General features: G+C 37.3%; 1 protein-coding gene across 9 annotated transcripts in view; it reads right to left on the minus strand.

Annotated features, from left to right (window-relative positions):
* The window catches only part of LOC137251210 (8-oxo-dGDP phosphatase NUDT18), a 44,365-nt gene extending 18,569 nt beyond the window's left edge, over positions 1-25,796 (minus strand). Inside the window, exons 1-4 of one of the 9 annotated variants that reach the window (XR_010953186.1) lie at positions 25,493-25,660; positions 24,151-25,438; positions 22,311-22,664; positions 21,443-22,231 (exon numbers count right to left, since the gene is read on the minus strand). Coding sequence is in view for 5 of the 9 variants with exons in the window: in XM_067785414.1 (XP_067641515.1) it covers positions 20,674-21,411; positions 24,151-25,428 (2,016 nt within the window). In the remaining 4 variants the exon portion in view is untranslated. The other 8 variants (XM_067785414.1, XM_067785404.1, XM_067785448.1 and 5 more) reach the window with 8 other exon arrangements.
* Positions 25,797-26,726: the final 930 nt, after the last annotated feature.

The following is a 26,726-nucleotide window of genomic DNA, read 5'->3' on the forward strand; positions in this document are numbered from 1 at the left end:
CGCCTGTTGGCAAACGAAAATAAATTGCCAACATGTTGTTGTTGCATGAAAAGCCGTTTACATATGATATTGCCAACTTTGTGATCAAATTTGACCTAGTGATAACCCAGCATTACTTTACTTTACTTACTTAATTGGCGCTTAACCGTTTAAACAGTTATGGTCGTTCAACAAGGTGTGCCAGTCGCTTTTTCTGTGTTAAATGACGGCGATTGGTCACACCAAGGGCGCTTAAATCGTTTTGTACCTGGTCGTTACGGCGGAATGGGGCCACTCTCTTCCTGTGCTTCCATAGGCGGATTCCGATAAAAATACATCCTTAGACGGAGCATCAGCGTAAAGCTCGTACAGATCATCATTGAATCTTATTCGGTATTCACCGTCTCCAACACGTCGAGGTCCGTAAATCTTTCGAAGAACTTTTCTCTCGAACACTCTCAGAGCTGCCTCATGTGATGTTGTCATGCGTCTGCAACATTTAGTTTAATGGGTACGATAAGTGACTTGTAGAGCATGATTTTCTTTTACCGAGAGAAGACCTTATTTCCCAATTGCCTACCTATTCCAAAGTAGCATTTATTGGCAAGAGAGGTAAACCAAGCATTAGGCTAGCCTATCTTCTAGACATTCAAGAGATATAGAAATTAAACCTATCCAAATTAAGGTCCTAGGGGAGAAACGTTTCAACATATTTTCATTGCAAACGTACGCTTAACAAGTAAGGAAGTCTAAGTTCGGGTGAAACATTATATATTCAGCTGTGTGCTCTCATATATATATATTGTCACGGATATTAGCATCACTAAGTTATCCCATCACTAAGGCGATGCTAAGGCCATGCCAAGCAGTATTTACGTTAATAATCAATTCAAGTATACACATATATAAGGCAGCCCAGAGAGATGTCACACACAGATGCATTTACTTATACGCCTATGTGCGCGCGAGAGACTGTAAACTGCAGGCATTCACATCAATAATTCAATCTTTATGTATCTACATAAACGAATAAATAATTGCGTCTACACATATGTACCATGTACGAATACAAGCAGCGGAGAGTCAATGCGCAAACACATGCATATATCTGAGAAGTTTGAGAGCTACTGGACTAGTAGATTCTGGAAGCGCCGAAAAGATGTATAGAATTGTGCAATTTTAGTTATAGCTGAGAAGTTTGAGAGCTCATGGACAATGCTAGTACATTCTGGAAAAATGCGAACGAGGAAACCAAAGGGTATAAAAGGCAACAGATGTAGAGGCGCTGCAATTCAGTTTGAGTTGAGCTATCAATCAGTTTGATTAAGCACGCGATCTGGCGGCCAATAGTAGAGTTTCATTTGAGTTATCAATCAGTTTGGTTATTAAGCCAGCGAGTAGCAAAGTATACGTGTGATTGTGAAGTACTTTAATAAAGGCCATTTTTCCATTCTTCAATATTGGAGTTATTTATTCAACAGTTTAGTGATTCGAACTTAGCAAAAGGGCAAATAAGAGGATTTGCAGCAAATTCGTTACAATTGGTGCCAGAAGAGGAATTGTTGAATAAATTCCAAAGGACAACAAGGACATGGCAAAGTTCAGTGAATTGAAGATCCAGCAACTAAAGAAGGAGTTGGAGGCCCGTGGATTGAATACAAGCGGCGTTAAACTTGAACTTCAGGCACGGCTACGAGAGGCAATGGAAGCAGAAGGAATTGATGTGGAAGAGCATGTCTTTAATCTTGATGGCGAGGAGACAACAAAAATTGAAGAGAAAAACGAAACATCGCAAACGGTTACCAGCACAGACTTGAACGTGATATTGGCTGCAATATCTGCACAAACGTCGACAGTAACATCGAAAATTGAAGCACAAGAAACACGTATTTCAGAAATGTCGGCACAAATTTCTTCACAACTGGAATCGCAGGAAACCCGTATAACATCCAAGATGGAAACGCAATTGGAAGAACAGAAGACATATATGGCATCCCAACTGGAATCGCAGGAGACACGCATAACATCAAAGATGGAAGAACAAGAGGAGCGCTTATCATTGCAGGTGGCACAAATGTCTTCCCAGTTAGAAGCACAGGAAGCAAGGGTAACATCAAAGCTGGAAGCGCAGGATGCAAAAATCGCTCAATTTCAGGCAGAAGTCGATGATTTGAAGGGTCGTATGGAGCAGTTACAATTAAATCGTCCAGCAGTTTCAGCGAGTAATCCAAAGGTAAAAACACCATCCTTTGACGGTTCTGTTCCTTTCCAGGTCTTTAAGCTACAGTTTGCGAAGACCGCAGCAGTGAACAACTGGAATGTGGAAGATAAAGTTGCCGCACTCTTCGTAGCATTGAAAGGACCAGCTGCCGAAATCTTACAGACTATTCCAGAGTACGAACGGAACAGTTATGACGCATTGATGGCTGCTGTAGAACGGCGATACGGAAGCGAACACAGGAAACAGATATTTCAAATGGAGTTGCTGAACCGCTTCCAGAGACCTGGTGAAACATTGCAAGAGTTTGCGTCGGATATTGAAAGGCTAGCACATTTAGCAAATGCGGACGCACCCGTGGAATATACTGAAAAGGTAAAAATCCAGAGTTTTATAAATGGCTTACGGGACGCCGAAACAAAGCGGGCAACATATGCGAATCCAAAACTAACATTTGCTGAAACGGTATCGCATGCTCTGATTCAGGAAACAGCGTCGCTTCTGTGTAAGCCAGTTTTCAAAGCACGCCGTGTGGAAGTATAAATGCCAGAGTGGGTAGACGCAATATTGGAGGCGCTGAAAGGATCGCAAAAGCGGAGTGAAAAAGTTATCAAGTGCTTCAAATGCGGGAAATCCGGCCACATTGCACGTCATTGCGATCTTGGTCCTAATAGTTCCAACAATGTGGGTGGCCGTAAACGCAAAGCTGGAGGAGATGAGCAAGAGCGAGTAAGAGGTAGAGATCGAGAGCTAGATCCAGCTATTGAATGCCCTGTGATATCTGTGTTGCAAATTGGTAGAAAATCGAGCAGTCTTACCGTCAAAGGGAATGTGGATGGCAAAGAACGAGTACTGACTGTAGATACGGGCGCATCTCATTCCTTGATCCGATCTGACTTGGTCAACAGGAGAGTAAAACCGTTACCTGGAGCAAAGTTGCGTACGGTCACAGGCGAATATAATCAAGTCCAAGGCGAAGTGATATGTGAAGTATTGATTGGGAAGGTCATGGTTCTACACAAATTTGTTGTGGCGGAGATTGTTGATGAAGTTATATTGGGAGTGGATTTCTTGGTTGACCATGACATCAAGATCGATATGCAGAGAAGGGTGATGCGTTATGAGAACCAAGATGTGCCAGTTAACTTTAGTTTGGAAAAAGGGTTCAGCAGTAATCGGGTACTGGTGGAGAATACTCGACGAAGGCCACGAAATTCAAAGGTAAAGGTTGAGAGATCGAATGGGCCAAATAAATCAAAATCAAAAGTACCTGCGAGAGAAACACTGGCATTGACAAAACCTAAAAGACGCAGGAAAACGAAGCAACGAATTTCCGAGAAAGAATGCGAGGGTAGTTTCAAGCCGGAGCGCACTACTGTTGTAAAATGTGGGAACGAAACCGATTATGCAAAGAAAATTCGTCCAGCGCAAGCTCTACGTGGTTCATTGACCAAACAACAGAGTGCGAGGGAACGATCCAGGATAATGAGTAGTAAGATGAAATACAGGTTAGACAACAAGAATAATTCGGAGGGTTTCCTGGAGGGAGATTTGGTACTGTTGTACAACCCTCGCCGGCGGAAAGGTGTTCCTTCCAAATTTTGGTGCAGTTGGGAAGGCCCGTACAAAGTTGTAAAAAGGATCAGTGATGCCATCTACCGCATACAAACAATTGGGAAACCACGAAATAGAAGGGTGGTTCATTTGGAGAGATTAGCAGCGTATAGATCGAGAGATTTGTCTGATCGGTACGATCAGACTTAGGTGGAGGGCAGTGTCACGGATATTAGCATCACTAAGTTATCCCATCACTAAGGCGATGCTAAGGCCATGCCAAGCAGTATTTACGTTAATAATCAAATCAAGTATACACATATATAAGGCAGCCCAGAGAGATGTCACACACAGATGCATTTACTTATACGCCTATGTGCGCGCGAGAGACTGTAAACTACAAACATTCACATCAATAATTCAATCTTTATGTATCTACATAAACGAATAAATAATTGCGTCTACACATATGTACCATGTACGAATACAAGCAGCGGAGAGTCAATGCGCAAACACATGCATATACTGAGAAGTTTGAGAGCTACTGGACTAGTAGATTCTGGAAGCGCCTAAAAGATGTATAAAATTGTGCAACTTTAGTTATAACTGAGAAGTTTGAGAGCTCATGGTAGTACATTCTGGAAAAATGCGAACGAGGAAACCAAAGGGTATAAAAGGCAACAGATGTAGAGGCGATGCAATTCAGTTTGAGTTGAGCTATCAATCAGTTTGATTAAGCACGCGATCTGGCGGCCAATAGTAGAGTTTCATTTGAGTTATCAATCAGTTTGGTTATTAAGCCAGCGAGTAGCAAAGTATACGTGTGATTGTGAAGTACTTTAATAAAGGCCATTTTTCCATTCTTCAATATTGGAGTTATTTATTCAACAGTTTAGTGATTCGAACTTAGCAAAAGGGCAAATAAGAGGATTTGCAGCAAATTCGTTACAATATTAAGGATACATATGTTGAACTTTAGCTGGCTCGAGGTCAATAAAACTACGTTGAATAAAACCACAGGTTTTTTAACTAATTTATTCCAATATATTTCGGTTATTCCGCGATAACCGTTCTCAAGGATCTGTGTTATCGCGGAATAACCGAAATATATTGGAATAAATTAGTTAAAAAACCTGTGGTTTTATTCAACGTAGTTTTATTGACCTCGAGCCAGCTAAAGTTCAACATATTTACATATAAAAAGGTCGCTAAAAACATTCAGTTTATTAAGGATACATTTAACAAGGAATATCGCGAACATTAAATGATATGAAAGTTGAAATATATCCGTGTTTTTTACACCGTATAGGTTTACGTTTGCGCGTAAATAAACGCTTATCCTCGCTTAGATAATGCTTAGGAGACCCATCCAGCGGCACTGATTAAATAACTAGCTACAGCACCGAAAAGCGGAGACACAACCCTCTGATGGTCATAGTGTATAACATATAGCTGAATCAGTTGCGATGAATTGTGGACACGAACCATTTTAAGAGGTGATACCTAGAATTAGTGTAAAGGTGAAACATATACACATATTTCAGTTGCATCTGAGAATAATGCTTATTGAAATTTAGGAGTACTAATTTTATGCGCAGCAATTTCGGAAGAGTAGATAAAGTTTAACGCTTAGCAGTCCATATAAAGTTTAAGCGTAAACGTCTATAGATGTAAAAAAACACAGCTTATGTATACTTATACACATGCAAATATCAACTGCTGTAAGAATCTAAATATAAAACAGTTACTGTCATAGAAACAATGTTTATTTATTTATTTATTTATCTCAACAGCAAACATATAATGTTGACGCAAAGTACGTTGTGGAACATGGAAGTTCAAAGATTCAAGAATTATTGGACAATCGATTATGATTATGATAATATTGCCCTTCTACTTTCCAGGGAATGAAGGTTAATTAACTTACACCTTGAAGAATAAGGAGGAAAGGGCTGGTATTATATCAGATAAACAGTACTTCATAAAAGTTTTCTGGACACGTTCAATCCTCATATTATGAACCTCATAGTGAGGACTCCATATGATGGAAGCATATTCAAGCCTAGAGCTAACGAACGCATTATACAACAGTTTCTTAGTATATGGGTGCTTAACTTCGGAGCCATTTCTTTTAATAAATACCAGTAAGGCACAAGCTTAGGGAATTATGAAATTTATATGTTCCGTAAATGTGAATGATGAAACAAACACAACACCTAAATCCCTTACTTTACTTACCCCAAATAGAGCTGTATAAGAAGAAAAGTAAGTCGAAGTCAATGTATTTATTAATTTAGAATACGTAACGCTATAACATTGAACGTGAGCTTGTTTCTACAGCACCAAGCATTAAAATCATTGAGTTCAGTTTGAAGTATGGAAACATCAGACTCATTTTTAATTTTCAAAAAGATTTTTAAATCATCAGCATACATGAGATGATGACATGGCTTAAAACAAGCACTTACGTCATTGAAAAACATAATGAAAAAGAGTGGACTAAGGATGCTTCCCTGAGGCACACCCGATGTAGCCACATAAGGTGCTGACTCCACACCGTCAATAACAACGAAATTGACTCTACTGGATAAGTATAATCTTATCCATTGAGGAATGAAATCCCCATCTTTCCAGCTTACCCAATAGTACTCACTGCGATACTCTTTCAAAAGCTTTGGCTAAATCAGTATAAATACAATCAACTTGACAGTCATCCGTGATTGATGAAATGCAATAATTAGAAAATACAGTGAGATTGGACACTGTGGAACATCCTGGAACAAAACCATGTTCACAAGAACTTAGACCACGATTAACCATGAATAATATTTTAGCCATAACAATTTTCTCAAACAATTTAGATATAACAGGAAGTTTAGAGATTGGACGACAATTTGAAACTTCATTTTTATTGCCACTCTTATGAATTGGTTGAATGTACGAAATTTTCCATTCATCCAAAAAAATTCCAGACTTTAGTGATAAATTAAATAAATGCATTAGAGGTTCCGCAACAGAAACCGCACATTGCTTTAAAAAGAAAGATGAAAATTGTTGATAATCGCATTGTTTTGAATTTTTGATAGCCTTAATACCCAAAGTAATGTCATCAATATCGAGAACTAATGAGCACAAGTTGAGATAAGACGGTATATTATTGAACATATCACCATTGTCATTCAGTGATTCATTAATCACGAAATTTACCTTAAAAAATTCAGCAAAATAGTTAACTTTGTCGAAAAACGATGTGGAATTCTTACCTTGGTAAGCCACAGACACGGGAATTGGCGAAGATGTTCTCACCAAATTTCGTTAAAATTTATAAACCATTTGTTTCTACTAATTGTGGGCGGTGGGCTAGTGTACAGGCGTAGGTACAAAGATATATTTGTAATCATAAATTTAGCCGCCATAACATTCGTAGTCGCTACAGTTGTAAGTGTATATATGGGTGTTACGTAAACACATAAGCGCGTTAGCGTTAAGAATTCTGTTTTTTTGGGGTAAATTTGAATTTGACAATTATAATCGGCAACTGAAAACTTAATCCGCGATCACAACTGGCGCGATCGTATTCCAATAAATAATAAATAAATATAATAAATCTATCCACCGTGGTGTGATGGTAGCGTGCTCCGCCTATCACACCGTATGCCCTGGGTTCAACTCCCGGACAAAGCAACATCAAAATTTTAGAAATAAGATTTTTCAATTAGAAGAAAATTTTTCTAAGCGGGGTCGCCCCTCGGCAGTGTCTGGCAAGCGCTCCGATTGTATTTCTGCCATGAAAAGCTCTCAGTGAAAACTCATCTGCCTTGCAGATGCCGTTCGGAGTCGGCATAAAACATGTAGGTCTCGTCCGGCCAATTTGTAGGGAAAAATCAAGAGGAGCACGACGCAAATTGGAAGAGAAGCTCGGCCTTAGATCTCTTCGGAGGTTATCGCGCCTTACATTTTTTTTTAAATCTATAAATAAATCTATCGAGCGAAGCTCTGGACATAGCTAGCTTTTGGCCTGGCTTAATATTCAGGAAACTTTTCCGGAAAGTGGACAAGTGACCGACCCATTGCAATAAATCGTATTGATAGTGCCATAATATCCCGCCTGGCCTGGCTGTCCCTTTTCACTGATTTAATAGCTTCATATAAAGTCCATTTTGTAGTAATCTTCCTGCATTCTTATTATTTAGTATAAATACATTATACAAGTTTTTATCGGCATTTAGCCGCCTTTCCACCAGCACTATTAAGCTATAGTCTTAGAAGTTGCCGCATAAACATCTGAGGCTTTGGTGCCCTATAGGGTAGATGCCTGATGGATCAGGCGATAAACTGGAACTTCCGCACTCCAAATTATTACTGTTTACCCTATGTACATACATACCAATTATAAGCATTACTGGTCCAAAATTGCATTGGCACAACAGTCAATAGTTGTAACAGAAAAAAATGCAACAAAAACAACTTTACAACGGAGCATACAAACAGGTATGAGCATTAGATAGAAGTAGCAGGTTATTAGGTTGGTTAGGAGAGCAAAAAGTTTATATTTTATGTTGATCTACATTTGCATAGGTATATGTTTCTTTGTAAGTATAACACACATATTTTCGGAAGGGGGTTCTAAATGCTATTATCTAAAGAATGAATGTAAACTTGTCGACCCAGAAGGTATTCCCCGTATACCACCAAAAAAACATTTTAATTAGAGCTTCTAAGTTGCAACCGTTAATGCAAAGGAAATTCTGGAGTCTTAAGGCCCCAGACAACAAACCGCTCTCCATGTACCCATCCCTGATGTATAGTTAGATATGTATATGTTCCATTCGCTGACAACTTTTTAATTAGTAGTTTAGTGAGGTTAGCTAAGAATTAGACTGTCCCCGCTATGCGCCAGAGATAAACAACCAACCGTTTGAAGCATCTTTTACTTTCTGTGCAGGTTTTGTTTACCTTTTATTGCTTTATTATCTTTTTTTAACTTCTTGATTTGATTTAGTTTTCCATATATTAATATGTTAGTATTTTCTCTATTGCTGCAAGCGTCTTCTGGTCGAGCCACAATCAACTATTTCATATAGATACGTTCAACGCAATCTTATGCATGATGAGTAGATTGCACGTATTTTTATGGAGAACTGCATCGAGCAACAGCTTGCGTGATTGTGGCGATGTTACTGTCATGCATATGACTGAGTTGAACGCATCTATATGAAAAACTTCATTGTGTCTCGGCCTTAGATTGTCCTCGTGTTCCAATGAAACATGAACCAGATACGGAGAGAGTTAACATGCAAATGCAACAACTATATGAACTATATGGATCACATTATTGTTGCATTTGCATGTAAATCCATATCCGTATCTGATTCATGTTTCCTTGGAGCACGAGGTGTGTAAATAACCTATTTGTCGCTCTTCATGCAAACGCATGCAATCAACTCATCTCTCAACGCATGATGCTACATCAAAAATCGTATGTGTTCGGGCCTTTAGTCGCGGCAATTGAGCATATTTATCGTTACTTGTTCTGATTGCTAGAGTGCGCCCCTTTCTAAATTTTAATTGGAAGTACTGGTACTTCAGTAATTCAGTGCCCTTTTGATACGTTTTTTGAGTTAGGTTGAGCTGAAAGGCATTTATGTATCATTTATTATACTCAGGGTGCTTTGCACACAGAGTATATTAACTTTGATTGGATAACGGTTGGTTGTACAGGTATAAAGGAATCGAGATAGATATAGACTTCCATATATCAAAATCATCAGCATCGAAAAAAAATTTGATTGAGCCATCTCCGTCCGTTCGTCCGTTAACACGATAACTTGAGTAAGTATTGAGATATCTTCACCAAATTTGGTACACGAGCTTATCTGGACCCAGAATAGATTGGTATTGAAAATGAACGAAATCGGATCATAACCACGCCCACTTTTTATATATATAACATTTTGGTAAACACAAAAAACATGATTATTTAGTAAATAATACACCTAGAATGTTGAAATTTGACATGTGGACTGATATTGAGACTCTTGATAAAAATTTAAAATGGGCGTGGCACCGTCCACTTGTGCTGAAATCAATTTTACAAATATTATTACTTATAAATCAAAAATCGTTAAACCTATCGTAACAAAATTCAGCAGAGAGGTTGCCTTTACTATAAGGAATGCTTTGAAGAAAAATTAGCGAAATCGGTTAAGGACCACGCCCACTTTTTTATAAAAGATTTTTAAAAGGGTCGTGGACGAATAAAATAAGCTACATCTTTGCAAAAAAGAGCTTTATATCAATGGTATTTCATTTCCCAAGTGGATTTATAACAATAAATAGGAAAAACTTCAAATTTAAAAAAATGGGCGTGGCACTGCCCCTTTTATGACTAAGCAATTTTCTATGTTTCGGGAGCCATAACTCGAATAAAAATTAACGGATCACAATAAAATTTGGTACACAAATTTTCCCTATAGCAGGAAATATTTCTAGAAAAAATGGAAGAGATCGGTTAAAGACCACGCCCACTTTTATATAAAAATTTTTTAAAAGGGTCGTGGACGAAAATAATAAGCTATATTTTAGCGGAAAAGAGCTTTGTATCAATAGAATTTTACTTTCTGAATTGAATTATAACATTAAATTGGAAAACACTAAATTTTTTGAAAATGGGTGTGGCACCGCCCCTTTTATGACTAAGCAATTTTCTATGTTTCGGGAGCCATAACTCGAAGTAAATTTAACTGATCGTAACAAAATTGGGTACACATATTTTCCTTATAGCAGGAAATATTTCTAGTAAAAATGGATAAGATTGGTTAGGAACACACCCACTTTTATATAAATGACTTTAAAAAGGGTCGTAGGCAAAAATAATAAGTTAAATCTTAGCGACAAATAGTTTTGTACCAATCGTATTTTGGTCCATTATAACAATAAATAGGAAAAACTTCAAATTTTAAAAAATGGGCGTGGCACATCCCCTTTTATGACTAAGCAATTTTCTATGATTCGGGAGCCAAAACTCGAAGAAAAATTAACATATCGTAATGAAATTGTGTACTAATATTTTCCTTATAGCAGAAAAGACTACAGCAACTTAGATATAAAACAAGTTTAAAAGGGTCGTAGACTAGAATAATAAGCTATAACTTAGCAAAAAATAGTTTTGAATCAATGATATTTCACTTATCAAGTTTTATTGTAAGAGGAAATGGGGAAACACTGCCCTAAGCGCGGGTAGTAAGTTAATGTTGTTATAGCGATAAGGACACTCCCCGAAGGCCTTGGGGAGTGTTATAGATGTTGATAATCCTTTCGCGGGTGCAGATCCGGTACCCTCCGGTACCAAGCCCGACCAAGCATTTACGCGATTTCGTTTTAATATTATAGTGAAGTGTAAACCTGGGAAATGATGGCATTTTTCTGGTAGATCTTGAAGAGCTAACCAAGACTGCATACAAGAAATTTTCCGGACACCCTCAAAATCATAAGTTACGGGTAAAAACCGGGTTTTCGTACCTTTTGACACTTATGAGCCACTAACTTAGTTGGTTATAGACTGATATTCATTTTCTTTCCGGATCATATAACAAAAGATAAACCTTTCTATCAATGGATAAATCAATTATGATAACATAATAAAACTGTGAGAATTTGTCCAAAAACACATTTTTTTCAACTTTCTTCGGGTTTTGTCAACTTTGGCGCTATCTGTATCTTTATATAGGACCCATACCTATCTTGAATGAGCATAAAGGTAATGTTTATTAGTAAGTCCAACCATAGTCCATTTTCAAAATTTGGTTTGAAATTGGCACAGTTATTCAAGTTTTATAGCAATTGACGAATACCGAAAGTTGGTACCAAATTGGCTCCTTGCATTAAAAGTTGAATAACTCGGTAAATTTTTAAACAAGTTCTCACAGTTTTATTATGTTTACTTAATTTATTAATACATCGTTAAAAAGGTCCGAAATCTGTTGTTATAAGGTCCAGAAAGAAAATGAAAATCAGTTTATAAGCAACTAAGTTATAGGGTCATAAGTGTCCAAAGGTACAAAAAACCGGTTTTTTACCCGTAATTCGAAATTTTGGGGGTGTTCGGAAAATGTCTTGCTAAGCTCTTCAAGATCTACCAGAAAAATTCCATCGTTTACCAGGTATTTTTGGATGTCACACAGTGTTATCGGCGAGAGAAAATAATTGGATCTGTATATGATGAATTTCATATCAAAGGCTGAAAAAAACGTACATTTTTAACCCGACACCCTCAGAATTTGATGAAATTTTGCATGGGGTCACATCTTACCCACCCAAACACAACCTCATTTTTAGAAATTGAATTTTCGAAAAATTGTGGGCGTGGCAAGGTATCGAAATATCCGAAAATATTAGAAAAATTACGATAATAGGTACTTTTAAAGTGTGATTACTACGGAATGGCTTTACCGATTTCAAAGATCTTCATACCATTAGAAAGGTATTCAAATAAGCTTTCAAAAAATACACTGTCAAAATTTTTTAGTACACTGAAAAAAAAAATTTTTTTTAATAAAATTTAAAACTGAAAAAACACTTCAAAGATCAAGCGATTTTGAAAAATAAAATTTTATTTTAGAAAGGTCTATTTAATATATATAACATATCTGAAAACTAAAATGGGTTGTTTTTTTTTTTAATTTATTTAAGTAAATGCATCTCTTGGTTACTTTCTGATATTTTGATATCACGCGTAAACTAATCAACCGATTTCAAAAATTTGTATACCGTTGGAAAGGTATTAAAATCACCTTTTGAAAAAATACACTGTAAAAAATTTTTATTCCAGTGGGGTGCACCCCAGCTAACATCAAAACAACGGCTCGAATACTTCACGTACAAGGAGAAGGTCGGCGGCTCAATGTACTTGAGAACATGGAGATATACAAGTTAAAAACATTTGACGGCAAGATAATAAACGAACAAACCAACACTATCTCTGACGAAATATTTGAACCCTTAAAACTAGTTTACAAAAAACAGCACAAGCCAGAAGGTACAGCAACCAAACACGTAACAATGAAAAAACAAAAACGAAAAATTTACCAAACGGCAAAAATCACCGATTTCTACCTACCTCAACCTACCGCTTAGCTAACAAACGGTATGTCTAGATACCTACAAAAACAACCCTTGGAAAAGGTAACAATTCGGACGTATCAATACCGCGCACACACACACGCATATTAACGTTACCTACCACGGACACATAGATTGACATTACCTGCCACAGCACCCATGGACTATAAAAAACAACACAACGGATAGACACAGACCAGAACGAAACTAGCCATTGATATGGAATCAACTAATAAATACAGATGTGTGCATCTATCAAGAAAATGTTCTTCTCAACTTCGAAACATTAGCTTAAACGGAGCAGCGCTGATATCTGAGCATTTTCCAGCAGTCTCCGACATTCATCGTTGCCGTATTTGCGAAAGTTGTCGCTTTAAACTTAAGGATGCTATCAAGATTGCTGATAATCAGCGTTCTACTGAAACGGAAAGTGAAGAGGCACAAGAAATCTTGACTAGCGGTGAATTGTATCAAGAATATAAGGAAGTTCCAACATACAGCAGCTATACTAAATCACTCGAACGCAACGAAATCGGTTGATTAGTTTACGCGTGATATCAAAATATCAGAAAGTAACCAAGAGATGCATTTACTTAAATAAATTAAAAAAAAAAACCCATTTTAGTTTTCAGATATGTTATATATATTAAATAGACCTTTCTAAAATAAAATTTTATTTTTCAAAATCGCTTGATCTTTGAAGTGTTTTTTAAGTTTTAAATTTTATTAAAAAAATTTTTTTTTTCAGTGTACTAAAAAATTTTTACAGTGTATTTTTTTGAAAGCTTATTTCAATACCTTTCTAATGGTATGAATATCTTTGAAATCGGTAAAGCCATTCCGTAGTAATCACACTTTAAAAGTACCTATTATCGTCATTTTTCTAATATTTTCGGATATTTCGATACCTTGCCACGCCCACAATTTTTCGAAAATGCAATTTCTAAAAATGAGGTTGTGTTTGGGTGGGTAAGATGTAACCCCATGCAAAATTTCATCAAATTCTGAGGTGGTCGGGTTCAATGAAATTCATTTATATGAAATTCATCATATAAGTGTGTTTGATAGGCTATAATAAGTAATTATGAAGAAATCAATCATATTCAAACCATTCACACTAATCAACGACAATTCAAATTTATATTTTACTCTACAATACGAATAAATAAATAATTGAGTTCAGTCGCCAGTATTAAGCAATATACTTTTTAGACCTGCTGCGCCATGTACCACCACAAACCTGGAAATCAAAAGCATAAAGAACGTGCTAAGCGCACGAAGATAGAAGAAGAAAATAATAAAAAACAAAAAACCCTATTTGGGGACCATTTTTGACCGAACAACTCGACTTAGCTCTGCAATTTAGAAATTCCAAAAAGTAAGTAGGAAGCAATATATAAGGGCTGAATCATACTTCTCGCCGAGGGCTCAAATAAAATTAAAGTGATTAAAGCAGGGACTGCTAATAAAGGTTATTTTAATCTTTCGGTCAATAAATAACGATTATTTTCCCATTTAAGTTCACTCGAAAACTAACGGTTATTTTTCAAGCGAAATAAAAAACTTGTAAAACAACTGTTATTTTCTGAGCGGAAAATGAAAATTACCATTATTTATAATCCCTGGATTAAAGTAAATAAAGTGACTGTGTAAATGCACACTGTTCTGATATCACGCATAATTGTGTTCACCATTCAGGTTCCGCATCCGATTCGACTATTGATAAGGATTTTCTACCTGGGCCTTCGAACAGTGAGGAGACAATAAAAACATCAAACAAAAATATATGTTTACATGAATCCGAAATCGCAAAGTTTCGTGGTGACACAAGGTTCATCTTCAAAAAGTCTTGCAACCATACCACCAACTCTGTATCAAAGTCCAGATTATTTAAAAGAATTCGACATCGGTACCGTGAATAATGAGTTTTAGCGATCCGGTATACGATAAACTGCCAGCACACGATCACATGATCACTCAAGATTACATTAAATGTTGTATTCAATGGCGATCTTTACAAAATCGAATTCAAAAGGAGGCTAAAATTGATACATTTATCAATGAACAGCTAATCACTGAAAATCAAAAGTGGAAAGAAATTTTATATAGAATTTTGGACACTATTTTATTTTTGGGTGAAAGAGGCATAGCTTTCAGAGGCGAAAGTATATACATATCTTTGTGAACGAAACGATGGACATTTTTTGGGCATCACAACAACGGCACAAACGTTTACAAGTTTACTATCTTTCCCCAGACATTTAGAAAGAGTTTATAGAAATTTATGCAAAACACGTGAGGGAAACTATATTAGATCAACGCAAGAAAGCCAAGTATTTTGCTAATATCGTTGATGCTATGCCTAATGCTAGTCGCGTTGACTACATTCATTTTGCGCTACCTCCATTTCAATTCGAAAGCAACAAGTTTTACAATTCAAGAACGGTTTTTGGCTTTCCTGAATTGTAACCAAAAAACTGGTCAGAAAATCGCTGATCTAATTTGCCATACTTGATTGAAGATTGTCACACACAAGGGTACGATAACGGCGCCAATATAACGGAGCTTACAACGGAGCACAACGTCACATTCTCGACAAAAACTCGAATGCTGATTACCCGCCTTGTGCAACCCAAAGTCTCAATTTATGTAGTGTTGATGCTGCATAATGTTGTACGGCTGCAATTACTTTCTTCGGAGTTGTACAAAAATGTTTTACTATTATCAGCAGCAGTCCACAACGAAGATGTACCGAGCTCTCTTCACAGTCTTTGAGACACTAGGTGGTCGGCTAGAATTGAGGCAAACAGACCAACCGCAAACCATGTTCCAGGATTAACACAAGTACTATACGCATTACTTAAGCGAAAGCACAAGCATACAGAGATATTACCAGCATTCTCAAGTACATCAACAAGTTCGAATGTATCTTGCTGTTCTCAATTTGGTTCAAAATACTGACTACCATTAATAAAAGAAACGTCGTACTCCAAGCTAGAGATGCCACCATAGATGTTGAGGTCCGACATCTAGATGCCTTATTAGCTGGTTTGAAGTTGATCAGGAACCAATGGGAAACAATTTTAAACGAATACAAAACAGCTGCTATTCAATTGAACATCTCGCCAATGTTTCCGGAGATTCGAAAGAGAAAACCCAAAATACGTTTTGAAGATAATGGAAATGAGATGATTACGGATGATCCAGAGTTTGATTTTAAAAACAATACATTCTTGGTGATCGTTGATTCGGTAATCACTGGCATTACTGAACGATTTGCAGCTATGAGTATTTGAACGAGATGTTTTCCTTTTTGTGACAATTTGAAGCTACGGTTCGGGCGATCGCAGCAAAATTGGTCGAAAAATACAAGTCGGACGTTTCTCAAAGCTTAGAATGCGAAATAATTCACTTAAAACACATTTACAAAGCAAATTTTGACAAAGGTCTGTTACCATTGGAATTGCTAAATGCCATTTATGTTCAACATCTGTATACAATTTTCCCTGTTACTGTAGCTAGTGTAGAACGTTCCTTCAGCGACCTTCCAAGAATCAAAAACTTTCATAGATCGTGTTCATCTCAAGAGCGAGTTTCAGGACTTGCCATGTTTTTTGTTGAATCCGTTTTGGCAAGACAGTTAAATTTTGATATTATTTAAAAAAATTTTGCAGCGAAAAAAGTAAAGCCACTCTTTGATATCCGAACCTTCTATACTGAATAACTAAAATTTATAATCATCATTATATTTATCAGAAATGTACTAAAATGTTACCAAATAACTAGAAAAGATTATTTAAAACAATACGTGGCTGTTAAAAGAGAATTTTATGTCTACGTTACAATAAAACAGTATAAATAGTAAATATTCTGTGTTAATTTTATTTTCAGCTTTTAGTCCAAAAATCATTTAGTTGATGTTGCACATTTTTTTGATGTAATCCATCAATAATGATTCATGACTGAGACGTCATTAATTCAAATGTATTAGTGGATTTTTTATAGGGGGCCCGTAAATTGTTTAGTCCCGGGCCCGGATTTTCTCTCTACGGCCCTGCCTATTGGTAAATTTCAAGCCTCAAAATCCCCCATGGGAGATCAAGAATACCTCATGCGACCTCACCATCGCCAGGTATACAAAGAGTAACACCCCAAAAGATGTATACGCATCCATCTTCCAAGAGCGTAAAATGCATTATGAAGCGAACAATTGGACCATTTGGTATACGGATGGCTCTAAAACCGATAACGGCCCAGCTAGTTATGCTGTGGTTGGCAAAACTGGCACCACCCTCAGAGTAGAAACATTACCCGCTCCAGCATCAGTCTTCACTGCAGAAGCAGCTACGATTCGAAATACAATTATGATGGCATTACTAAATAATCACAAGACACTTACATGCACTGATAGAAAATCCGTCCTTAAAGCGGTTCCGAATCCCTCATCCAGTTCCAACATAACCAATCATATCGGAGACTTACTAATTGGGAAGGAATCGACCACACGTTTGCTGTGGTTACCAGGACACACAGGGATTCACGGGAACGAAATGGCCGATAATATGGCTATATCAGCAGCCACCGCACCTGTCACTTTGGACTATACTTTAGATAAAAAAGACATGCAAGCGGCACTAAGACGTCAACTCCATTCAAAATCGAAACATGACTGGCTTATTTATAATCACCACCACTACACACTTGTCAATAGAGACTTCGCAGCCCCCAATACCTATCTGGCCTATGGAAAAAGCAAATACAAAACTTTTCACGTTTACGACTGGGTCACATAGCTGTAACACACGAACACCTCTTGAAAGGCGAACCTCCGCCAACATGCCAACTATGTGGGGCAACCTCTCTCTACAACATCTATTCTCACACTGCACTGCTCTGGAAACAGTCAGGAATCAACACTTCAACACCAATTGGATCGATCTCCTCAATGAGAACATATAAAAAAATAAACATTTTCATCAACAACATCGGAGCCCGTATCTAAAGAAAACAATTCAATTTATCCTAGATTAATTATAACTTCTAGTTTTATAATAAACTTTACCTATACATTATTAAATAGAGCTGATAGCCCTGGCAGGTAATGCTCATTCTGTGTTATCCAATTAATTAATTTAATTAGTTAATAAATAAGTTTTTCACAGACATGCCTTGTCAGCAAGAGGGTGTGAGGGCCAAATGGGGCTTAGTTATACCAGTTTTCTTGGACTTCCGTTAGAGGTTAGGTTAGGTTGAACTGGCCGGTCCATGAGGACCTCACATAGACTTATTGAATCCGTAGTGTTACCATAAGTTTATTTTAACGACCAAACTAAAAAACCTATCAAAAACCAGGACCTATGTTATAAAATAACTCCGTCCTCTTGGCAAAGACTAGAAGCTTCCTAGGACTTAAGCCACTTGCTGCTTCTAGATCTGACAGCTCTAACACTTCCAATAATTGGAGTCTTAGCCTAGCAAGTGCACGGCACGAGCATAGAACGTGCTCGATAGTTTCCTCCTCCAACCCGCACTTCCTACATCTGCTATCACTGACCAAGCCTAATTTAAAGGCATGTGATGCCAGAAGGCAGTGTCCAGTTAGAATACTCGTCATGAGTCTACAGTCCTCTCTTTTTAATGATAGAAGCAACTTTGTTAGTCTAAGGTTGTACTCGTAAGACCTAAACATAATCTTCGACACTTTACAGCCCCGCGCTTGAACCCTCGCATTTTCCGCTTGGTCGATAATGTGCACCTCTCGCGTTCGCTTAATCTCGCCCAGCCTAATTGGGACGTCTACGGAGCAAGCTTCAAGAGATGCGCCCTTTTTAGCTAGTTCATCCGCTTTTTCATTCCCATCTATTCCCATATGAAAAACCCTAACATACTAATTTTCTATGTACCTCTTTTAATTTCTATGTACCTCTTTAATTTTTTAATTTTAAGGACGGCTCTGTATTTACATATATGTCTATTATAATAATTAGTCGACCGCTTTGTGTTTGCGTCGACTTTAAATAAATAAATAAATATGCCTGTTGTATATGCATACCCATACTATTTATAAGACACAACTTGTAAATGCATAAGTGAACTAGGTAACCCTAGTTCAGCTCAATCAACGTCACATAGTTATACCAATGCCCTGGGACCCAATATAGATGTAGCTTCTCCCTGTCCCGATTCTCTCCAAAGACTGCTTACACTCTAACACATAGATGCTGTGCTATGCGAGATTATTGCCTTAAGTGCTGCTTGACTGTCAATATAAAAGTTAGCACGGTTGCAGCTTAAGCTATTCTCTTCCAGGGTTTCTACTGCTTTGGTTGTGGTTAATATTTCCGATTGGAAAACGCTACAGTAATCCGGCATCCTGTAGGATCCGCTTATTTCCGGATCTGCACAGTATACCGCAGACCCTACTCCTTCCACTACTTTGGAACCATCTGCGTACACATGTATCGCCTCGTCCGCCATTTGCGCACCCTTGCGCCAACCGTCCACCTCTATTGTGGCCTTAATATCTCCCTCGAACCGCAGATAGGGAATCTGGCAGTCTGTTCGTCTTGTAGATTGATGGCGCTATACTACTATGGCCATATGGTCGGCGCTCAAGCTGCCCCGAGGCACCGAGCCTGGTTGCTGTTAGAGGACTTTGATAACAACTTTTGAATGGTCGGATCTATTGAATGAGGCGAAGCATTGTTAAAAGAGATCATGTGTGTAGGCCAAAAACTCAGGGTCTTTATCTTATTTTAGAAAAATTAGAAACAAGTTTCTTATACATAATGGAATTTTGTGTGTTTGGTTTAAATTTTATAATTAGTATTGTTTTTTTGTTGTTTGTATGGAATATTTTATTTCATTAAGAAATATTTATATATAACAAAATACATTGGAGTATATGAAGAAATAAGTGTTACAAATGTGGCAATTTGCAGACTGGGTCGTCCATGCCTCGACCAACTGTAGTGAAACGCATCTTTTATTTATTGCCTTACTCATTGGAGAACAAGTTTATACATACATATGTGAACGACTACCATGTACGTTTTTTTTTTAATTAACATGTATATTTATTTCCATATATTTTAATAAATGTACTTAGGTATATAAATACATTGTCAACATAAGAACTAATAGAGTGCTACAACCCCCACACTCTTGAAAAGGGAACATATCGATTGCGAACAAAAATTTAATAAACTAGCAGCAATAAGTCCTGCTTAGCACTTTTTGTTCAAAGATCAGTATCACATCGTAAAGGATATTGTAGCAAAATATTGCAAACGCACTGGAAAGTTGTATAATTGAAGAATTTTTGAGCTTTATCCGTGTCCATATTAAAAGCCGGCAATAAAAAATATATTTATTTCAAGTGTGAATAAAAAACTTTAAAATTTATCCAACTATCGAAATTCAAAACAAAAAATCATAAAAAATGGTACTCCCCTAATAAATTTTCTACAAGGTTTCAATGAGTTGTTCTTAACTTAATTTGCATAACGTTTTTAACTGATATGTTTATACATTGTTCTTTTATTCACTCTCAAATATAAATCCATTTTTAATTGCCCGCGGTTCGTATGTAATATGTTTCAGATAAAAGAAACCACAACAGTTCACATATGTGACCCGGTCTATGAAAAGGTGGCTTATGACTAAAAAAAAAATAGCTGTTAACAGCTGTTTCTCGCAATTTCTTTTTTGAGTCTTAAGCCACCTTTTCATAGACCGGGTCACATATATGGATTTTGTGATTATAAGTAGGGATGACATACTTAAAATCGTTAAAAAATTAATTATTTAAAATAATCTTTAATAGTAGGTTGCAAAAATTGGTTTCTTAACTCTACATAAGGCTGCATTATGGTATTTAAGTCGTTGTTGAATTTTGTAAAAACTTCAGTTGCTTCCAACTGTTCCAAAGTTTCTATTAATTGACGCTTTAGCTCGAGTGCTTTGTTGATAACTTGAACCTTATCAAGTGCATCTCTTTGCTGACTTTGGGTATCTTTGCTGCGATTTTTATTTGCTTGCGCCTTCATATTGGATGTCGGTGCAATTTCATAAATAGTTGGTTCCTCCGTTTGATGATATTCTATAACTGCTTCATCTTCCGAGAGTTTATACTCCATTACCAATTCATCATTAGCGTCCATTTCTACGGTCATCTCATTTTCATTGTAGTCATAATCATCGCTTGATTCTGCGGCATCTTTTCTATTTTCTTCAGATTGTGATTCCTGCTCTAAGCATGAGCTTATGAGCTGCTCTTTGGTACTTAGATTACCGACTGGTAGTTGTAAAAATTTTGGTTTAGTCCATATATCACAACCATTCACATCAACTTTATTTGGTAAAATTGCCGGTTGTTGTTGCGACTCAATCTGCGTGGCGTCGTCTATGAGTTTTAAATATATCTTCATTTCATTAATGGTTATATCGGTGAAACCTTCACCTAAAAGTTTGCTTGCTTTATTAATTACTTGATCAATTTCTTTATTTAGCAGTGATTTGCAATGCGATTCATTTCCAATCTGAAGATTTTAAATGGTATTGGGTAAAATCAAAAACAATTAAAATTAAATTGAAAGTCGTATAATGACGAAAAAAATGTATACCACATCGCAGCTACTGATAAAATGGGGGAAGACAAAGTCGTTCAAAGCAATCAGTAAAAGGGAAGCTGTACTTTGCAATAAAAGGATCCATATATGAGTGTCAACACGGGTTTCTCAGTGGTCGCTCCACAGTTACGAACCTAGCCTCATTTTCTCATTTTTGCATTTCATCGTTCAAAAATGTACATCAAGTTGATGTTGTATATACTGACTTCGCGAAGGAATGCTATTACGCAAGCTTGAGCTATTCGGTTTCCATTCTACCTTTTTACGTTGGATTGGGTCATATCTCACTAATAGAACCTCGTTCGTCGAAATTGAGAATATCAAGCCTTATTCATTCATTGCCACATCTGGGGTATCTCACGGTAGTATTTTCGGGCCAATTTTATTTCTTCTTTTTATAAATGATATAGGAACCTGTTTTAGAAGTTCAAAACACCTGCTCTACGCAGATGATCTAAAAGGTTTTAGAACAATTTCGAGCATGTCATATGTGTGCATTTTACAAGATTATCTAAATAGATTAACTAATTAGAGCATTAATATAAAGAAATGTTTCTTTATGACGCTTTAGAAAAACATCAATATGGTTGATTCCGCGTATTCCATTGCTGCTGATAACCTCTCTATCGTCAGGGAATTCGTTCATCTTGGAGTAATTTTTGACTCTGGTTTTGCCTTCGCGAATCATATTAGCTGCATTCTACCTAAGGCATATATCAATTTGGCTTTCCTGCGGCAATACACCAAAAAAATAATATATCATTCCTTACTTTAGCTGGAATATGCATCCATAATATGGAACCCTTTACCTTCTTACCGCGCCCGCTGTGCCCTCATAAACATGAAGTCGCTTGCAACCACACGTTCTATATAGTCTCTGCTGTTTGTGTATGATCTTATATGTGGTTGGGTTGCCTGCCCGGAACTACTAGCGCAAATCGGCTTCAATGTCCCGGGCAGAACCCTTCTTGCCCAATATCCGCTCGATTTGAAAGTAGTCGGAGCTAATTATCACAATTTTGATCCTATCTCTAGGGCCCTCAATGAATACAACAGGATCTTTTTTAGCCTTGAGCTTGACTTCGCACTCCCGAGAGCGTATTAAGATTTTTTCAATGTAAATCTAGTTGTTGTTGTTGTTGTAGCAGTGCAGTAAATCTAGTCTGTAAGATTAATGAAATCATAGACTAATAAAGTAAATGAAATGAAATTAAAAGTGTGCAATGGAACGCAAGCAAGTACTGGGTAGATTTGCAGGACCAAGAATGTAAGGTGGATGTACATTAACTCCAGACCCATATTAGTTTAGGCAGAGGTTGCAAATGCATGTAGGGCAACTTTAGTTACACAAACCTTTGCAAAAGCAGCTTGGAAATGTCAGCAGTGGCACGCAAAGGTTGCCGTTGCCAAAAAAAAAATTAACAATTTTTGGCGCAAGTAAGTTTGATACGAGGCATATATGTATACTTCTCTCAAGTGTATACTACATTCGATTTTTCGAAACTTTATAAAAAATTTACAAAAAAAAGTGTATTCGACTAATTGTAGCTGGAGGACAAGCATATGCAGGATTGGCATAATTGGCTTATAGCATAACTGTTCTTATATATATTTTATTCTGCTGTTTTAACATCAGCAGACGCGGGTTCTATTTCGAGCTTTGCAAAATAACTTGAAAGCTCCTCATTAAACTTGGGGGTGGGGAGGGAGGTATGGCCTGAAGGTTTAATGTGGACATATAAATCGCTCCCGAGATGGGCTAGCACCTTAATGGTGCTGTATTACCGGACCGTACCGGATCTGTATCCGGCAAAGGACCATCACATGGGAGCAACCTTATCTCTACAACAACAACAACAACATAAGCACCTGAGTAATGTTTAAAAGATGATGGTATATAATCCATACTATAAATGAGCGACTTGGGAAGCGTGATTTTTTTCCCCGCGGACAATATTTTTTAATTGCCTACTCAGTTCAATGTAGCACTTGTTCGTTAGAGTTTTTCTCTTAAGCAGGCATTGTTTTCGCTATTAGAGACGCTCCGGCCAAGAAGAAAGTGTTTCAATCGACACTGCATTTTCGAAGCAGAGGAAGGGGAGACCTCTACTGACCCCCCAGCGAGTTAGGGGATCAGAATATACCCGCGGTAGGTATGCCTGTCGTAAGAGGTGACTAAAATACCAGATTCAAGGGGCTGTGTAGCGCAACCCTTCAGGTTGCCACCGCAATATATAGCTTCTCCAAACCCAATGGCGATCCCAAGCTCCTCATGGAACTTGTGGGTGGGGAGGGAGGGAATGGCCTGAAGGTTTAATGTGGTCACATAAATCGTTCCCGAGATGGTCGGGCTAGCACCTTAATGGTGCTATGGTACCGGAGCGTACCGGATCAGTATCTGGCAAAGGACCATTAGATCGATAACACTCCCCAAAGCCTTCGGGGAGCAACCTTATCGCTACAACCACAACAACAACCTCAACTGACCGGGCGCTGTTTTACTCAGATATGCCTCCCATATTGACGCAAGCATCGGGAATTATGTGTACCCATTTTAGTCGCAAGTTCTTAAAACCTCAAGTATGAATGTGGCATCCCGGCAAATCAATAATAAAAATACATAACAAAAAAAAAGAAAAATATGCTCACCTCAGGCCAAAGCTGATGCCAGCCACTTTGCCAGCACTCAGTATTGATGTCTTCCAAAGATTCATGTATAATATCAATTGCATTAGCTATATTGTATTTATGCCAAACTTTGAATATTTTTTCTATAGTTTTTAATTCTGTGTTTTGCAATAAATGTGAAAAAAATCGCTGTAAGTATTTACACTGAAAAATCGGTAGTACACTTTGTGCAAGTGGCTGCAGTGGTTGAGATGCGTTCAAAGGCAAAAACTCGATGCGTAAGAACGTATCATCATATGCTGGCAGTACCATTTGTTGGAAATCACTATTTACCAAGAGCAAACAGCGTTGAGGCAACTCCATAATTTGTAGAAATCTACGGGCAGACGGTGTAAAACACTTCGTCAGCCAATCATGAAAGTGTGATTGCTCTACTTTGGGTAAACCTTGTGTTCGGTTGCCAAGTGACCGCCAAAAGACTGGTAAATCATTCAGTTTTGTGGTGCGTAGGCAGGCAGGTGTTGAAGAGCGATTTATCAACATTGGTTTGATATGAAAATTTCCTTGAGCATTGCCACACAACAACAAACTTACGCCATCATATCTAAATTTGTCAAGCTTTTTATTTGTTTGTGCAATGAGTGTTGAATTGGGCATACGCTTCCATTCAAAAGGGAATTCAATAGCGTTAAAAACTTGTTGTGGTTGATAACTACCGCTTTGTATAATTGTAGAAAATGTGGCTGCATATGAGATGACTGCTGGATCATTTTTACATTTTGTATTATCCTCCAAATTGTAACGTTTACGAAAATTTAGGTACCAACTTTTACTAGCCTTAAATTCGCGGACATCTAATTGAAGCTCTTCGTCGTTGTTTGTATCCGCTGAGTCTGGTTCTTCGCCTTTTAGCTGTGCATAAAGTTCTCTTGCTTTGATACATATGACTGGCTGGTTTAAAATTTTACCCTGTTGCCGATGCCCTTCGTGCCATACATATAATAGCTGTTCCATTTTCGCCAGTACTTTATCTCGTGTTATATATGCCACTGATTGATATTCTTGTTTTGTACATGTCTCTGCATATTTACGTAAAGATGATTCGCACTTTATAATCGCCCGTATTGTACTATCACTTATATCCAATTGGCGACTCAAATCCATTAGTCGTTCTCCCGCTTGTAGGCGGTCCAATAGCGATATTTTCTCTTCCACTGTTAGGCAGCGCCGGCGCTTTTTGGCAGAATTATCGCTATTGCCAAGCAATGGACCATCGTCCGGCCTTTTACGATTTGCCATTTGCAGGTTTCTAAAAGATATGAAGATGTTAAAGAATCATGGAAGTTAGTACTTTAACGCTTACCAATAAGCCGTTTGTTGTTTTTTATTTTGTTTAGTAAAATTGTTCACACTTTACATGTATTAATCAACACTTTAATATGCAAACTTAACGAACGAATAAAACCAACCGCGTTCTTATGGTAAATAATTTGCAAAACAAAATGAAAGTCGCAAAGATGAAAGTAGTGACACGTACTTACAGTTCAATTTGTTAATATTTTGTTTATGCATATTGTTAACGAAAACAAAAGAAAATTTTTATGTTATTCTAAAGATCAGAATATAGCTTCGATTATTTCGACTGCTTTCTTTTTTATCGATTTTAATATAGATACGCTCTAGTACTAAAGAACGACTAATGCGGCAGTTACCCACCGACGTGTACCGTACGTACGGACGTTTGTCGTACGAAGCCCGTTTGACCGAACTTTCAAGCCCGTAGGAATCAATGTGTGCGTCTGTGTACATGTACATAACATATTTGTGTGTGTATTATTTACAACAAAGCACAGTTGCCATTGGCCAGTTTGCATGCATTCTTGTTGATACATCAACTTTTTCCAATTTAATTTTTGATATTGTAAAAGGCCGGAATACATATTAAATAAGTATAAATAGAATAGATATTTATAATCAGGACTTTTACATAATTATTTCGAATTATTTTCCAATTTTTCAAACTTTAATTAGGTGTTTTTGCATAAAATTGCAAACGGTCAAAAATTAGCGCACAAAAGTTTACTAGGCAACTCTGTCTAGTGAGAGAGCGATCAGCTGACACGTTCTTACGGAAAAAATCCAAATTGTTTTGATTTCTACGTTCCGGGCTACGTACGTACGGGCGTTGCACGTCGTTGAGTTTTCGTTTACATTGTACACTCATAAGATAGGTCGTGTCAGCTGACACGTTTTTGGTACGTACGTTCGTGAGTAACTGCCGCATCACATGGCACGCCAACTCTGCTTAGGTATTGAATTGTCGAGATCATAGTGTACAAATACAAGTGTGTTGACTTCTTTCTGACAGGCACTCGCTTAAGTGAGCATAACGGGAAAATCTGGGTTGCCATTGCTGTTTCGGTTGAAAACGGTCGGTTAGGGTTCTGTGCAGAGACGTAAACGATTGAAACAGGGTTTATGTAGTCACAAAAGTGTTGCTCCTGTTCCACAGCATTTTAATTTTATATCATGGCGAAAAGTGTTCAGTTCAGAGTTATTGATTTTAATTAAAAGTTTAATTTATTATGGAGGGTTAC

Source organism: Eurosta solidaginis, chromosome 1, assembly GCF_040869045.1.
Source record: "Eurosta solidaginis isolate ZX-2024a chromosome 1, ASM4086904v1, whole genome shotgun sequence".
NCBI lineage: Eukaryota > Metazoa > Arthropoda > Insecta > Diptera > Tephritidae > Eurosta > Eurosta solidaginis.